General features: G+C 38.0%; 1 protein-coding gene across 1 annotated transcript in view; it reads left to right on the top strand.

Annotated features, from left to right (window-relative positions):
• Tace (ADAM 17-like protease Tace) overlaps positions 1-16,281 on the top strand; it is a 238,743-nt gene that overhangs the window by 106,187 nt on the left and 116,275 nt on the right. The window contains exon 8 of the mRNA XM_090406973.1: positions 6,248-6,358. Within this exon, the coding sequence (XP_090263099.1) occupies positions 6,248-6,358 (111 nt within the window). The remainder of the gene's footprint in view (positions 1-6,247; positions 6,359-16,281) is intronic.

The following is a 16,281-nucleotide window of genomic DNA, read 5'->3' as shown; positions in this document are numbered from 1 at the left end:
CATAGCAGCAATTCATTTCATTTGAAACATTCTCTACTGTGGAAATACAGAGAGGTATAAGACAGGTTGACACAATATCTCCAATTATTCATAGCATGCCTAGAAAAAATATTCAAACTTCTTGATTGTGAAGGGAAAAAAGGTTTGAAGATAGATGGAAGATATTTAAGCCATTTACACTTTGTAGATGACATAGTTATCTTTACTTCAACTGCGCATGAATTACAGACTCGTATCCATGAACTCCAAATTGCTAGCAAAACAGCTGGCCTAAAGATAAACCTAAAGAAGACCCAAGTTATGTTCAATAGCTATGTCCAACAAGAAATAATAAAAATCAATAATGAGGAAATTAAGCAAGTAGATAATTACATACACTTAAGACAACGGATATCAATAGAACAAAATATCATGGATGAAATTAAAAGGCGCATGATGCTTGGGTGGAAAGCATTTGGAAAATTACATTCAATATTCAAAAGCCAACTACCATTATGAAGAGAAAAGTTTTTAACTAATGTATTCTTCCTGTACTGACATATGATTGTGAAACATGGACACTGAATGCAAAGAAAATTCAAAAATTAAGAACAACACAATTTAGTATGGAAAGAAATATGCTTGGTATCACGAGATTGGATCACAAGGAATACATGGATAAGAAATCAAACCAAAGTCTCTGATATCATAGGGAAGAGTGAAACATCTGAAGTGGCAATGGGCTGGTTATATTGCTCGAAGACAAGATCAACAATGGACAAAAGAAGTACTGGATTGGATTCCACGAGAGGAAAAATGACCAAGAACACCAACCTAAATCACAGTGGATTGATGATATCATCATATTTGCAGGAGCGACATGGGAAAGGAGAGCCATGGGCAGACAGTTTGGAGTAATCTTGGAAAGGCCTTCATCCAGTAGCGGATTGACATTGGCTGATAATGATGATGATGAATAACCTTGAAAAACAGAGTGCAATTAATGATAAGGTGGCGAGCAGAGTTGATGGCTAACAAGTGTTCATGACTGGTGATAAAATAGCAAGGTTGATAGTGAAAAAAAGGATGCAAGATTTGAAAGCTAAGGGCAAGAGATGAGGTAGAAGCAGAGTGAAATGAAGAGAATTGGAGATATGTATAGAAGAATGAAGACAAAAACAAATGATATTGGTATGAAAAAGGTAATGAAAAATCCACAAGTGACGTATGGTGATTTGATTATTAGAGGTGCAGTAAATGAGAAGATGCACAAGATTTGATTTTTGGAAGGTAAAATGAATAGAGTGATTGAGGCATTGGATATGTGGAGTAAGTGAGCAAAGCAGTTGGTAGTGGTACTAGGGACAAATGACTTGACTGGGAACAAGGAGAATGTAAGATTGGATATCAGGAAGCTGTTGAGAAGGATAAAAGATAATAGCATGATAGGAAAGGTAGTCTGTGTATTGCCCAGGTATGACAGTGATGATATGAGGCAAAGAGCAAGAATTATGAATGATATGCTAGCAGAAATGTGTAAAGAGAAAGGAGTGCAGTTTGTTAATGTGTGGAGTAAGTTTGAAGGAAGAATTAAACTGTATAAGAGTGATGGACTGCATTTGAATTGTTTTGGTGTAAGTCATTTGAAGAGACTGCTGCTGGAAGAGAGAGTAATGGGTGCAGAGAATGAATCTGAACAAGTAATAAGCAATATGAAAGAGCAGTAGAACGAGTGTAGAGAATGAGAGAACAAGTGTGCAAGACAAACAGGAAGAATCAGGGTGGACAGAGGAACACATCATGAGGAAGGTGATCCCCTGGGATGTAAAGAAAGCAGTTGGATTTGAAGAAGGTTCTGGGATGAGTAACAAGAAAAAGAAATGACTCAAAGAAAGTATGGAGAAGTCAGATCTAATAAGTGGTAGCAGTGAAACTTGTTATAGCTCCAGGAATGAGTTGTTATGTTTGTATATGAATGCTAGAAGTATCAGAAACATAGGAAATGAAATAGTTCCATTGATATTAACCCCGACATGGTTGGATAAGGATGACATCCTGACATGAATAGAGATGGAAGGGTATGATGTATTTTGTGAGGATAGAAAGAATAAAAAGTTTGGTGGAGTGTTATTGATGATTAAAAAAAAGAGTTATGTTCATACAAGATGGAGATTGCAAGGAGGAAATAGTGGTAGTGGTTTTGAGGCAGTATGGTGTGGGATAGAGGTGAATAGAATGAAATACTTCATTGGATGTTTCTCTAGACCTGGTAATGTGGAGGATAGTGACCAGGAAATGTAGAAGAAAAGGGAAAAGGGTGATCATCATGGGTGATTATTTTAATTATGGGATGATGAGATAGCAACCAGAAGTAAAGAAAATGAGTTTTTGATGTACACCTATCTCAGTCTGTATGTAACAGATGGCACACAAGGATTTGAGTCTTGAATTATTTGATCATCTCATCAGAGGATGTTATTATAAATGAGGTGTCAAATCACCCTTCAATTGGTGAAAGTGACCTTGAAGTGATTACCTTAAGTAGTTGCCAATCATGTGAGAAATGCGGTGAGGCGTATCTCAATAGAAAAAGAAGTAGAACTGGCAGAAGAGTCAGAAGATGCTGCATTGATATAACTGGTTTTACTGAGACAAAAAAATAAATAAATAAAACTTTACTTGCAATACTCAGCAGTTCAACAAGCTAAGTCATTGTCTGGTTTACACCAATATATAATAATACAATTTGGTCTGCTAAATCTCAGATTTCCAGCCCATCTTTGTTAGTTCAGTATCTAGGTAGATAACTATTAATAGGACACACCATAAGAAAGTGAGGATAGAACATTAGGTTCAAAATTGAAGTTCATTCTGTGAAGTTCATTTCTTAAAAGGTTATGGGCATAGGGTCCTCCCAGTTTTCTAGCTTTAACCCTTAAGCTAACCCTCTCTTGTGCACCAGATATATCTATGATTCCTCTTCCAGCTCTGCCTATTTTTTTATTGATTCCTGATACCGTAGTTACCAATCTTCACTTCTGTTCAAGTTGTTCTGACCACTAAATTTTTTAACCCTTATGGAAATAGTCAGCATTCTAGCTGGATGATATTCTGATTGCTATGCTATAATATGCTATACTATGATAATGTTATAGTACAGCATAATCATATACACACATACATACACATACACACACTTTTTTTTTACTATTCAGTACAGTTAGATTAGTCCCAAATTGTCATTCTGTTCAAAACTGCTGTAAAATTATCCAATTTGTTCAAATATAATTACAGGGTTTATTAATCACATTGTATATTGTCACTAAAATCAAGCAACACAGTAACTTCTGAGCCATTTTGTACTAGAACTGTTGTTTACATGACTGGCATTTTGATTTTGCAGCATTATGTTGTCATGCTTGAAGGCTTATGACATTGGTATAAGAACTAATGGAGAGAGAAGAAAAACATGAAGTAGTGAACATAAGGAAGATATGTTTTCTAGGGATGAACTTCAATAAAGGTTTGCTGATATTTGCAAATATTAAACAGAAAACTCTTTCTTTCTATATTCTGATTCTGAATATAGAAAGAAAGAGTTTACAGTCTGAACCACTTTCTTCAAATACTCCTTGACTATCTTCCATGCATCACATGCACTGCCAACATCTTTCCCTCCAGATTCTTATGCCATGACATTGCTCAAAGGTGACACCTCAGTTTGTCGTAGTCACCTGCTGTTCAATTCCACATATTCCCCTTCTTACCTGAAAATTCTGTATGCCTAGCAGTGCCTCGGTTCAAGAATGCATGATGCCTGCTTTGTTTATTGCTAAGTTCTCAGATATTATCAACACTCTCGAATCTTGTGCCCCATCCATTACTTGCCATCTCAGTAATTATCCCTTAGCAGCTGTATAAATTCTATTTCCATCCTCCTAGCTGAAGTCCCCATAATAATTACTTGCCCTGCACTCATTTTGCTAATATGCTGATGTATGCCATCTACATTTTCCCTTGTACCCCTGACATAGCAGCAACCAACCATATATTTATGTTGTTTTTTTTTTTGACCAAAAAAACTAATGCAATAAAAATAACTAACACTGGGTTTATGGGTTCGCCACTTAAGTTAGTGGCTTCATCTGGGTTGGGATGAACATACAAATATACAAGCATTAAATATGAATCAATACATCAATCAATATATATATATATTTGTATATTCATCCCAACCAAGGTGAAACCATTAGCTTAAATGGTGAAACTAGTAGGTCTGCTCTTTCTCTCAAACTAGATAGCCTCACATGCATTGTTTTCTTCATCTCTGTTCTGCTGTTATTAGCAAAATCGCCCCCCCCCCATCCTGTTCTTCTTTCTCCTTTAAAGCCTGAAAATATCTATCTCTGTGACTGTATTATCCTCCATCAATCAAGTTCCATTAATGCCTGTAGCTTTTGGAGACAAGTTCAACTAACCAGTGCCAAAATCTCCCATTATTCTGGCTTCTGGCATAAACTATTCATTTTATATCCCTTCCCCCAAAGCTCACACCTTGTGTTGACTATTTCAGTTAGTTTCAGAACCTGAAGAGCTACATTTATCATAGGTATGGCTTCTCCCACTCACTCTCTTCAACAATGTGTACACACATACTTGCCTGCATCCCCATAAAAACTAGCTTCTCGCTAAATCTTTCTGAGGACATCTAACTCCAAATGCATTCAAATATATAAGTCCTTTTTTCCATCAAACTCCCTTCACACTTCCACAAACTCCCCACATTTCCTCCTAATGAATATGTAGTAAAACTGTTTTCCATATTACCACCACTTGGTAACACTCTCTCAAGTCACGGTAAGACAAAATTTTAAAGTCACTTTTGTTCAAAGTTAATGGATTGATTAGTGCTTCAGTAGATTCCCTGAAAACAGATTCAGGTTTGAATTTAATGCTGTGTATAATCTTTGTCTTTTTCTATAGGATGCTACAGTTTCCACATTCTGTATCATCTTCTCATGTTGCAGAAATCTTAACGCATTTTTTTTTTCTTTTAGTGTTACGCAGTGATCAGCATTCATTTCAGACAAATTATGGAGACTACAACTGTGTTACAAATAATTACTTTAATTTCCAAACATTTCAATCCTTCATATTAAGGTCATCATTTGGAGTATACACATATATTTACAGAGACAAGCTATATTATTATATATTTCAAACAGTATGCCAAAGACACAATGACTTGATCAATGGTTATTCTACTGACCTTACTGTAAAAATAAAATAAAATAACTATATCGAAGCTATATTCTGTTTATAATATCATCAGAGGATAATTTCATATAGATAGTTTTATTATAAAAAAAGTGGTGTCTTAATTTAACACAAGAGTTGTTATATTAGAGCTAAGATCCTGGATTACGTACAGTCCTATGTATAATTAACTATAGATGGAAAGATTATATGGGTAGAATATGTGCCTTCCATATTCTTGGGATTTTTAGACCATCATTATTGTTAAGATTAGGGTGGTTGACAAGAATTTCACAGGCCTCTTTAAATTTATGTTTATACCATGTTTTGGTGTGATATAAATGACAGGTGCTTTCCAATCAATTCTATGTAGAGTATCCAGTCCATGATCAGAAGACCAGATTTCCATAGTTATTGAATTTAATTTGCCGTTTTATGTTCTTTTTTTCTGATAGAAATTGTGCATCCTGTTTCACCTATATAGGGCAAATTACAGGTACAATGTATATGGTATACTCCAAGGTGGGCCAGTGGAGTATACCGTGTACATTGTACCTGTTAGTTGTCATTCATTAGTTGTACTTCTTTCAGATTTCAAGAATGTTGGTTTTGAATCCAGTAAAATATTAAGAGATTTATAAATTCATAGTTTTTGTCTTAATATGTGATTAGGACTGCCATGCAAAAAGCAGAAAAGTGAGGTGATTAAATTATGTCATAACAAATAATCATCCTCCATTCCTTATGTTCATTTCTATTATTCACAGTTTATCTTATATACTGTATTAACAAACAGAAGTAATCATTATTGATGTCTTCACATGTAAACTTTACTAACCTAAGCATTAATAAAAATTAGATCAGAAAAGTAGAATAAAAAATTGGATAAAGGATTAAACCAAGAATAAACTTTCTTGGCATCTTTAATTTATAGTATAACCAATTGAAAACAATAAAAATTAGAATATTCCAATTTTAGTCAAGTAAAGAATGGACTGCTTTTTTTAAATAGGGTATGTAAAAAATGGATATACTCTGTACCTGAATTCAGGACTTAGCACTTCTCGTAATCATTATGGTCAACGAGTGATAACTAGAGAAGCTGATCTTGTTACTGCACATGGTAAGTTAGTATACTTTAAACAAAACATTTTTTTTATTTTTATTATTCAACTTTGGAAAAAAATATACATTTCAGTAATTGTGGGAGGGATACTCCTTTTTTTTTATCCCACACACACAAGAGGTGCAAGAACCTATAGCACACATCAGTGCTGTGTATGAGGTGTAGACAAGGGTTGAGAAAGAAGAAACCTATTGACAAATTTTACAAATACATATTTTAAAATGGCATTTTACAAATACATATTAAAATAATAAAAAAAATTAAATAAGAAACAGAAATGGTGCAAACAAAATGAAAATAAAGGATATATCTTTTTTTGTTATATAGAACAGACTGGAATTCTTGGGGCACATCATAAGTGTTGCAAAGATGGCACATCATATTGCTACTATAAAAAAAAAGTACATTAACGTGTAGGGATTAAGAAGCCTGAATGGCAAAGAAATGGAGCTAGCTGAGGAATTAGATAAGTACCAGATCGACATAATAGGGGTGACTGAAACAAAAAAGACCAAAACTGGTGAGATCTTTCTGAGCAATAAATACAAAATGTTATATTCAGGCAATGACAATCAAGGAAAAGAAGGAGTAGCCATAGTATTCAACACAAAATACGAGGCTAATCTTCTTGAATGGCAGTCAGTCTCAAGTAGAGTAATGTGGGCAAATATGAGAATTGGGAACTGGACAATGAGACTTATTTGTGCCTATGGTCCCACAGAAGGTTCTACTAAGGTAGAAGTGGAGGAATTTTTTGAGGCTTTAGAAAAAGCAACTGACACAATGAAAAAGGAAAAGTTGGTCCTTGTTGGGGATCTAAATAGTAGAGTAGGAAATGATTGTGAGACATACAAAAATATTTTGGGAAAATTTGGAGAAAAGAGCAAAGCTAATAATAATGGCAAATATCTGTTGGATTTCTGCTCGGGACATGGACTGGTTATTACTAACACCATGTTCCAACATAAAAATGTGCACAAATTCACATGGAGAGAAGAGGCTAGGAATAAGAAAAGTCTCATTGACTATGTTATTGTTGATAGTGATGTTTTCTCCCTGGTGCAGGACACCAGAGTGTACAGAGGATTTGAAATTGGAAGTGATCACTATTTAGTCTTGAGCAGGATAAAATTGAATTTCATATTGAAAAGAATAACATGTAAGAAAGTTTTAAAGCGAATAAAAGTTGAGCAGCTCTCAGATGTGAACTGTAGACTAAAATACAGAAATATTATTGAAAAGAAAATGAAAGAGTTTGAGAACAGGAATCAAACCTTGGAGATTCAGTGGCAAACTCTGAAGGAAACATTGATTGATTCTGCCAGAGAGGCATGTGGTGAGGTTGTGTGCAAGGATAAAAAAATCAGAACTCCCTGGTGGACACAGGAAGTTAAAGAGGCAGTGAAGGAAAAGAAGAAAGCATATCAAAAGTTCCTGGCAAATAAGTCAGCTTTTACTCTTACAGAATACAGAGACAAATGTAAGAAAGCTAAACAGTGTGTAAAACTAGCTAAACAAAAGTCATGGGAGGACTTTGGCAAGAATATAGAAAATAAATATCAAGAAGGTGGCAAAATATTCTGGAGGTTGTTGAAGAAGCTTAGGAATGGAGGAAAGAGTGCTGTAAAAGGAATTAGAGATGATAAAGGTGAAATGAAAACAGGAGAAAAAGATATCCTTGAAGTATGGAGTAATTACTTTGAAAAACTGCTAAATGAAACAAGCAGTGATGACAGCACAGTGATAAAAAACACTGACCAGGCATGCAGTCAGGAATACATATCCATACTTGAAGTAGAAAAAGCCATCAAAGGCTTGAAATGTGGAAAGGCAGCAGGAGTAGATGATATTCGACCAGAAATGCTGAAGTATGGTGGTATAAGAGTCTTACAGTGGCTGCACTGCATAGTTCAGAAAGCCTGGACAGAGGGACGAATTCCCGATGATTGGAGTAGAGCTCTCATAGTACCCATATATAAAAAGGGAAATAAAACTGAATGTGAGAATTACAGAGGTATTTCCTTACTGAGTGTTCCTGGCAAGATCTATGCAAGTATACTTGAGAAACGGTTGAGAAGAATTGTGGAAGAAAAGCTTGGTGAAGAACAAGCTGGATTCAGGCCAAATAGAGGCTGTCAGGATCAGATCTTCACTTTACGACAAATAGTCGAGAAAGCATGGGAATATAACAAAGATCTGTATTTAAGTTTTGTCGATTTGGAAAAGGCATATGACAAGGTGCCAAGAGAGAAGCTATTCAATACGCTGCAGTTATATGGTGTCAATGGGGCATTATATCAAGCAATACTTAGTCTTTATTTGAGTTGTGATTCAGCAGTTAGAATTGAAGGAAGTACAGGAAGGTGGTTTAATGTTAAATCTGGTGTGAGACAAGGATGTACATTATCCCCTCTGTTATTCATTATCTATATGGATCACATTATGAAGGAATGTGGTATTAAACCTGATATCAAAATTGGAGACGTTAATGTCAGCTCTTTGCTTTATGCGGATGATGTTATACTTCTAAATAAATCCGCTACAAGTCTGCAAGATTCTCTGACTAAATTGAATAGCTGTTGTAATAGATATGGTATGAAGGTCAGCAATAAAAAGACAAAGACAATGAAAATAGGCAGAATCATTGAAAATGTCAACTGTGTTGTGAATGGAGCACCTGTGGAACAAGTAAAACATTTCAGCTACTTAGGCACAATTTTTACTGAAGATGGTAAACTAAATATAGAAATAGACAACAGAATCAGCAAAGCTGGTGTCGTGGGAAGTCAATTGAATAAATTCATATGGAATAAGAAAGAAATTAGTCGGAACACTAAATTAGCTGTATACAAGACTGTGTTCAAACCAATTTTAACTTATGGATCTGAGAGCTGGGTCAGAAGTAAAACACTTGACCAAAGACTAGAGACCGCAGATATGAGAGTCCTGAGAAAGATTAGAGGTGTGAACAGATGGCATCAATGGCAATATCATATTAAAAATGAGGATATTAGGAAAGAACTTGACATTGTCAGCATCCAGGAATGCGTTAGCAGAGCTAATCTCAGATGGTATGGTCACTTAAATAGAATGGGAGAGGAAAGATTAGCAAAACAAGTGTTCTCTGCCAGGTTGGCAGGAAAACGACCCAGAGGAAGACCAAGATATAGGTGGATTGATACGGTACAAAGTGCCTTAGACGATAGAAATATAAGATCTGATAATGTTGGAGTCTTGACAAGTAACAGACTGATTTGGAGGAAAATTATAGATAGGAAGTTAGTAATGATGTAATTTTTTCATGTAGTACTGTCATATCCTGTACACCCCTTGAGGGTACATGGCAGGAATTTGATGATGATGATGATGATGACGTGTAGGGATAAGGAGGTGGCGATGGCGCCTCTGTATAAGGCATTGGTCAGACCACATATGAACTATTGTGCTCAAATTTGGTCACCTAGTTTTTATTGTGATGTGGAAAGACTAGATGTGGGGGGGAATCCAAAGACGAATGACCAAAGTGATATCAGGATTCTGGAGTGTTTGTTATGAAGAGGTTTGAGGAAGTTTAAAATTTCATTCAACTATTGTGAAATTATTGATATCAGTTTATGTAGGGATAAGGAGGTGGCGATGGCGCCTCTGTATAAGGCATTGGTCAGACCACATATGAACTATTGTGCTCAAATTTGGTCACCTAGTTTTTATTGTGATGTGGAAAGACTAGATGTGAGGGGGAATCCAAAGACGAATGACCAAAGTGATATCAGGATTCTGGAGTGTTTGTTATGAAGAGGTTTGAGGAAGTTTAAAATTTCATTCAACTATTGTGAAATTATTGATATCAGTTTTACTGATAAAAATGTTTCAATTGAAACCTAGAGTCATATGGACATATTCTTTAGGATGTTATTAGAGATTTGGGATACATGTGGAATCTAAAAACCCCACTGCACATGGTTTATTCATTTCCATGAGTGGTATGTTTGAAACAAAAATGGAGATTGCCACAGTTTTCTAAGAAAAATTCCAAATACTTAATTTCAGCAAAATTCTTCCATTTAGAATCTAATAACATGTTATGGCAAAATGGAACTTAATGAATCTAATTGATTGGTATGCATTTTGTGAAACACATCTGAAAAAAAAAAAAAAAGCATGTTTATGGTTTTCCATCTTACAAAGTATTCATCAGTGGTGCACTATGTTTCTAGCCTTTTGTAGATGGGATTGCATAAAATAAATGTTTACTTTTTGTAATTAAAATATGTTGTTTATAAAAATGAACTAGAAATGAATTGTTTATAAGAATGAACTTAAAGAGAGTGGAGAGCGTATGTGCGCAAAATGCAGGCAGTTGGAGGAAATAAGTACATTAGATAGGAAGACAAGTAGTATTATAGGAGCGAATGAGAAAATAATAGTTGATAGTGTGGAAGGTGTGAGTGACTGTGGAAGTTTAGGAGATGGTTTTGTATGGGTGAGTGAATTTAGATTAAGAGTGACTGACCTGCAGAGGGAGATAGATGAGTTGAAAGAGGAGGTGGAATGTCTAGTGAATGAGAGCAGAAGTATGAAAGATAAGATTAGGAGAATGGAAGAGATAAATGCAAGGCGAATCAGAGTAGGAGAGAGAGAGAATTTAAGGAGTATGAGTGAGAGGTATGGGGGTGCTAGAAGAGGAGAGAATGGAAACAGTAGAAGAGAGGGAATGAGAGAGAGGTATGGGAATGCTAGCAGACGAGAGGATGGAAACAGTAGGAGAGACGGAATGAGAGAGAGATATGGAAGTGCTAGAAGAGGAGAGAATGGAAACGGTAGGAGAGATGGAATGAGAGAGAGCTATGGGAATGCTAGAAGACGACCGGATGGAAACAGTAGTAGGAGAGACAGAATGAGAGAGGGATATGGAAGTGCTAGAAGTGGAGAAAATGGAAACAGTAGGAGAGAGGGAATGAGAGAGATGTATGGGAGTGCTAGAAGAGGAGAGAATGAAAACAGTAGAAGAGAGAGGTATGGGAATGAAAGACGAGGAGAGAATGGAAACAATAGGAGCGAGGGAATGGTAAGAGGTATAATGTATGGCGACTCAATGATCCGTGGTGTTCAAGATAGGATGCGTGAGGAGTGTTTGCCAGGAGGAACAATAGAAAGAGTGGCTATGGCAATTAAGAGAGGTGAAAGGGTGGATGAGATGATTGTGATGGTAGGAACGAATGGCTTGAGTGGTAATGTAAGTCGGGCAGCGAGAGATATGAGATTTTTTCTTGAGACTGTACGGAAGAAGACAGAGAGAGGAAAAATAGTGTGCGTGTTGCCTAGGTATGATAATGATGAGCTGAGCAGAAGAGCGGTGATATTGAATGGCATAATAGCGAGAATGTGTGACAAGAGAGGACTGGTATATGTGGATGCTTGGAGTGCGTTTGAGGAAAGAGAGGAGTTGTATGCGAGAGACCGTTTACATTTGAATGAGGAAGGACGTAGGCATCTGGAGAGATTGCTGTTCTGAACGAGTCAGTGTGTCCCAGGGAGGATGATAGCAGGGGTGGCCTCTTGTGGGAATGGATACTTGGGAGAAGGGAGACAATGTCAGGTAACACTGAGCCCAGTGGAGTCTAGAAGGGTTAAGGCTGGGTATAGAAACAATGGCATTTATATGCTGTATACTAATGCCAGGAGTATCCGGAATAAGGGAGAGGAATTGGTGGCGCAGATAGCATCAGCCTGGCCAAAAATTATTGCGATCACTGAGACGTGGTTGACAGAAGGGGATATAAAAACAGGAATAGAAGTCGCTGGGTATAGCATTTTTCGTCAGGATAGGAGGGGAAAGCGTGGTGGTGGGGTGCTGCTTATGATAAGTGATGACCTATGTCCTCTAAGAGTGGAGAATTTGGAAGGAAGGGAGACAAATGATTTTGAGAGCGTATGGTGTGAGGTAGAGGTAGGCAAGACAGGATATTTAGTGGGGGTGTTGCTACAGACCCAGGAGCACAGAGGATGGGGACCAGGAGATGTTTAGACAGCTAAGTTTGGCAAGTGCAAGAAGAATGATTGTTATGGGAGATTTTAACTTCAGTAGTATAAATTGGAGAGAGGAAGATGCATGTAATAATAGGGGAATGGAATTTCTAGAATTCTTCAGGGACAAATGTCTTAGGCAACATGTAACAGAGGGAACAAGAGGTTCAAAAATTTTGGATTTGGTTATAGCATCAGAAGAGTTGATAATAACTGAGTTGACGTCTCTCCCACCAGTTGGAGAGAGTGACCACATGGTGTTGACATGGAAAATGAATAGACATGCAGGAGTATCAAAGAGACGGGAACTTATGTGGAATTATAAGGCAGGTGATTATAATAGTCTTAGACGTCAACTTCGGGAAGTTTCATGGAGGGAGGAATTGGACGGCCGGGATATCACCAGTGTGTGGGAAATTGTGAAAGAATATTTGTTATCAGCAATGGTAAGTTGTATACCACGAGTGAAGAAGAGGGTGCAATTTGGAGTAAAGTGGATGACAAACAACATTAAACAGGAACTGCATGCGAAAAAGAGGCTATGGAAGAGATATAAGGAGACAGGTGAAGAGAGGATGGGTGAAGAATATAAGACACAGGCCAGAAGAGTGACTCGTGTGGTAAGGAAAGCGAAACTGGAATATGAGAGGAGATTGGTCCTAAGATCCAAAGAAAATCCTAGGGAATTTTTTAGCTATGTGGCCAGTAGGAGGAGAAATGACTGTGGAAGAATGATATTGTGGGATAAAAATGGGAATAGAGTGACTGATGCAGAGGACATAGTGGAATTGTTCAATGAACACTTTATTGGAGTATTTCATCCTAGAGGAGTCGGTTTTAATGCTAGAGGGATAGGAGTGGTACGAGGTCTGGAGGTACAGGAGGAGAGTGTGTTTCAGATACTGAGTACTCTGGATGTCAGTAAAGCTGTGGGACTGGATGGTATTTCGCCACGAGTTTTGAGAGAATGTGCTAGCGAATTGACAATACCTTTAACGTGGCTTTACAATGAAAGTCTGGCTTTGGCAAAGGTGCCCAGGGAATGGAAGGAAGGTAAGATAGTGCCATTGCATAAGGGTGGTAACAGACTGGAAGTGTCTAATTATAGGCCAGTCTGTGTGTCATCAGTAGTTGTTAAGATCTTGGAGAAAGTAGTGAGGGACCGTGTACAGCATTGGGCAGATGAGGGTAATGTTATCTGTGAGAATCAACATGGATTTGTGAAAGTACGCTCTTGTTTTAGCAATATGCTAGCCTTTTATAATAAAGTTACAAGAGCATTAGATGAGGGAAAGGCATATACTGCAATTTTCTTAGACTTGGCGAAGGCATTTGACAGGGTGCCACATGATAAGCTGATATTTAAGTTGCAGCACATGGGTCTGGATGTCAGATTGGTCAACTGGATTCAGGATTGGCTGTCTGATAGGTATCAGAGAGTTGTGTATGGTGGAGCAGTTTCCAGGAGGCAGAGGGTTACAAGTGGGGTCCCACAGGGCTCAGTACTAGGACCTATATTATTTAACCTTTATATCAATGACATAGCCAGTGGATTGCAGGGGGATATTCAGTTGTTTGCGGATGATGCGAAGCTGGGAAGGATTATTAGTAATAGCGCAGATGTGGTAGCCCTGCAAGAGGATTTAAATAAGCTAGATAGATGGGCAAATGAATGGGGGTGTCAGTTTAATGCAGCAAAATGTAAGGTCTTGAGGTTTGGGAAACATCGATGGGATGCTGCATACTCTATGGGAGGAGTTATACTGGAGGAAGTAGGGGAGACAAGAGATCTGGGGTTGATGATTGATAGAAACCTGAAGTTTAGGGGACATATTGCAAAGGTGGTGAAGGTAACACAGAGGATTGCTGCTATTATGAGAAGGACACTGACTTGCAGAGATAAGAGGGTTATCATTCCGTTGTATAAGTCTCTGATCAGACCACACTTGGACTATTGTTCTCAGATTTGGTCCCCAGGATTTGAAGGGGATAAATTAACTGTGGAAAGGATACAAAGACGGATGACAAAGATGGTTTCAGGACTGTACAAGGATAGTTATGAGGATCGGCTGAGAGAATGTGGACTGCAGAGTTTGGTGGCTAGAAGAAGGAGAGGTGATATGATTGAGACTTTTAAACTGTTGAGAGGTGGTTACAGGGTTGACACTGGGGAGTTCTTTCGCTTGGTTGATCAGCGGGAAGGAGTGATGACAAGAGGCCATCCCTGGAAGTTACAAAAGGAAACTGTGAGCAAGAGGGTAAGGAGTGGTTTCTTTGTGTGGAGAGTGGTTGAGCCGTGGAATGCATTGCCTGATGGAGTGGTGGGAGCGAGAACGGTCAGTGACTTTAAAGAGTGGTATAATAAACTTTGTGTTTCTCAGGGGGGGACCTCCCCTCGATGAGTCTTGACAGACTTTATGTCTTAGGAAGGACTTCCCTCGATGAGTCTTTTGACTCCTTGGAGGCCTGAATAATAATAATAATAATAATAACTGCAAGCATTTGATCTTAATTGTTTCCTTTGTAATACGGTATGTTCAAAAAAAGACCGAACTTTTGCTATAAAGACTTGATTGCCCATTTTACATTTTAAGTACTGTCTCCTTCAAAGTAGTCCCCCTCTGCTTGCAATACACCATTCCCAACATTTCTTTCATTGTTGGAATGCTTCCTGGAACACACTTTCTGTGATGGTTCACAGAAAGTGTGTTCCAGGAAGTTCTCTTATTGCATTTTCCTGAATCTCCTATGGTTTGGAAACGATGTCCTTTTATGTAGTTTTAAGTTTGGGAAACAGGAAAAGGTCTGCTGAGGCTAAGTCCAGAGAATAGGGTGGATGGAGCACAATGAATGTCTGGTGTTTTGCCATATAACTGTGGATGAGGAGTGATGTGTGAGCCGGCGTATTGTTGTGGTGTAACATCCAAGTCTGGTTTTCCCACAGTTCAGGCCTCTTCCTGTGTACATCCCTCAAACATGCTGAAACTTCCTGGTACAACTCTTTGTTTACCATCTGACCAAAAAATTAAAACGAGAAACGATAACATTTCAAAGTCCTAAGGTCGTCTGCACAAGCCCTTGCATTCTCTGTAGCAGAATATTGTGCCCCTGTCTGGGAAAGAAGTGCACACACACTAACATTATAGACACCCAGCTAAACTCTGCCATGCGTACAATTAGTGGGACAGTGAGAAGCACCCCCTCTCTCCTGGCTGCCTGTTCTATGTAACATTGCTCCACCAAACATACAGAGAAAACAAGCCTTGATTAAAGAATTTAATAAAGCAATGAGCAATCCACTCTTGCCCCTGCACCAGACTCATAAATCCACCTAGTCTTTGCCTAAAATCTAGAAAGCCTTTCTGGTTCATGGATGAACTCTCTTTAGCTGCCCTGTCATCAACACCAGACATGTGGAGAGGATACTGGTCCAACAATCTCCCAACAAACAGCTTCCTGGTAGAAGGTCTCTTTGCTCTGCAGCCTAGTTTTGCTCTTCCTAGGAAGATCTGGTCATCAATCAACAGGATTAGAACTAAACCAGGGTAGATGTGACTACCTACTACATAAATGGGGGCTTCTCCCATGGCCCAGATGATTACTCATATTGTGAACGACTGCTGGCACCAATTTCATGGTAGAGGTCTACAGGACATCCACAAGGTGACAGATGAGGCCTGGATTGGCTTTTCAGACTGGACATTGACCTGTAGCTGTTCTGTATTCCTTTTGCCATAAGAATAAATAAATCTGACCACATGGTACAAATTCATAATGGACAATGCTTTCCAATCAAAAACCACAACCAACATCACCATCTTTGACCTGACTCATTCACTGTTGCTTAAACCACTCATAGTACTGCATTCAGCTCATACAGTCTTCCCTGTATA

This window comes from Typopeltis vanoorti, chromosome 17, assembly GCF_054136105.1.
Source record: "Typopeltis vanoorti isolate ZY-2024b chromosome 17, IOZ_Tvanoo_1.0, whole genome shotgun sequence".
Taxonomy (NCBI): Eukaryota; Metazoa; Arthropoda; class Arachnida; order Uropygi; family Thelyphonidae; genus Typopeltis; species Typopeltis vanoorti.
The sequence above is the reverse complement of the archived record's forward strand: the minus strand, read 5'-3'. Positions and strand labels throughout refer to the sequence as shown.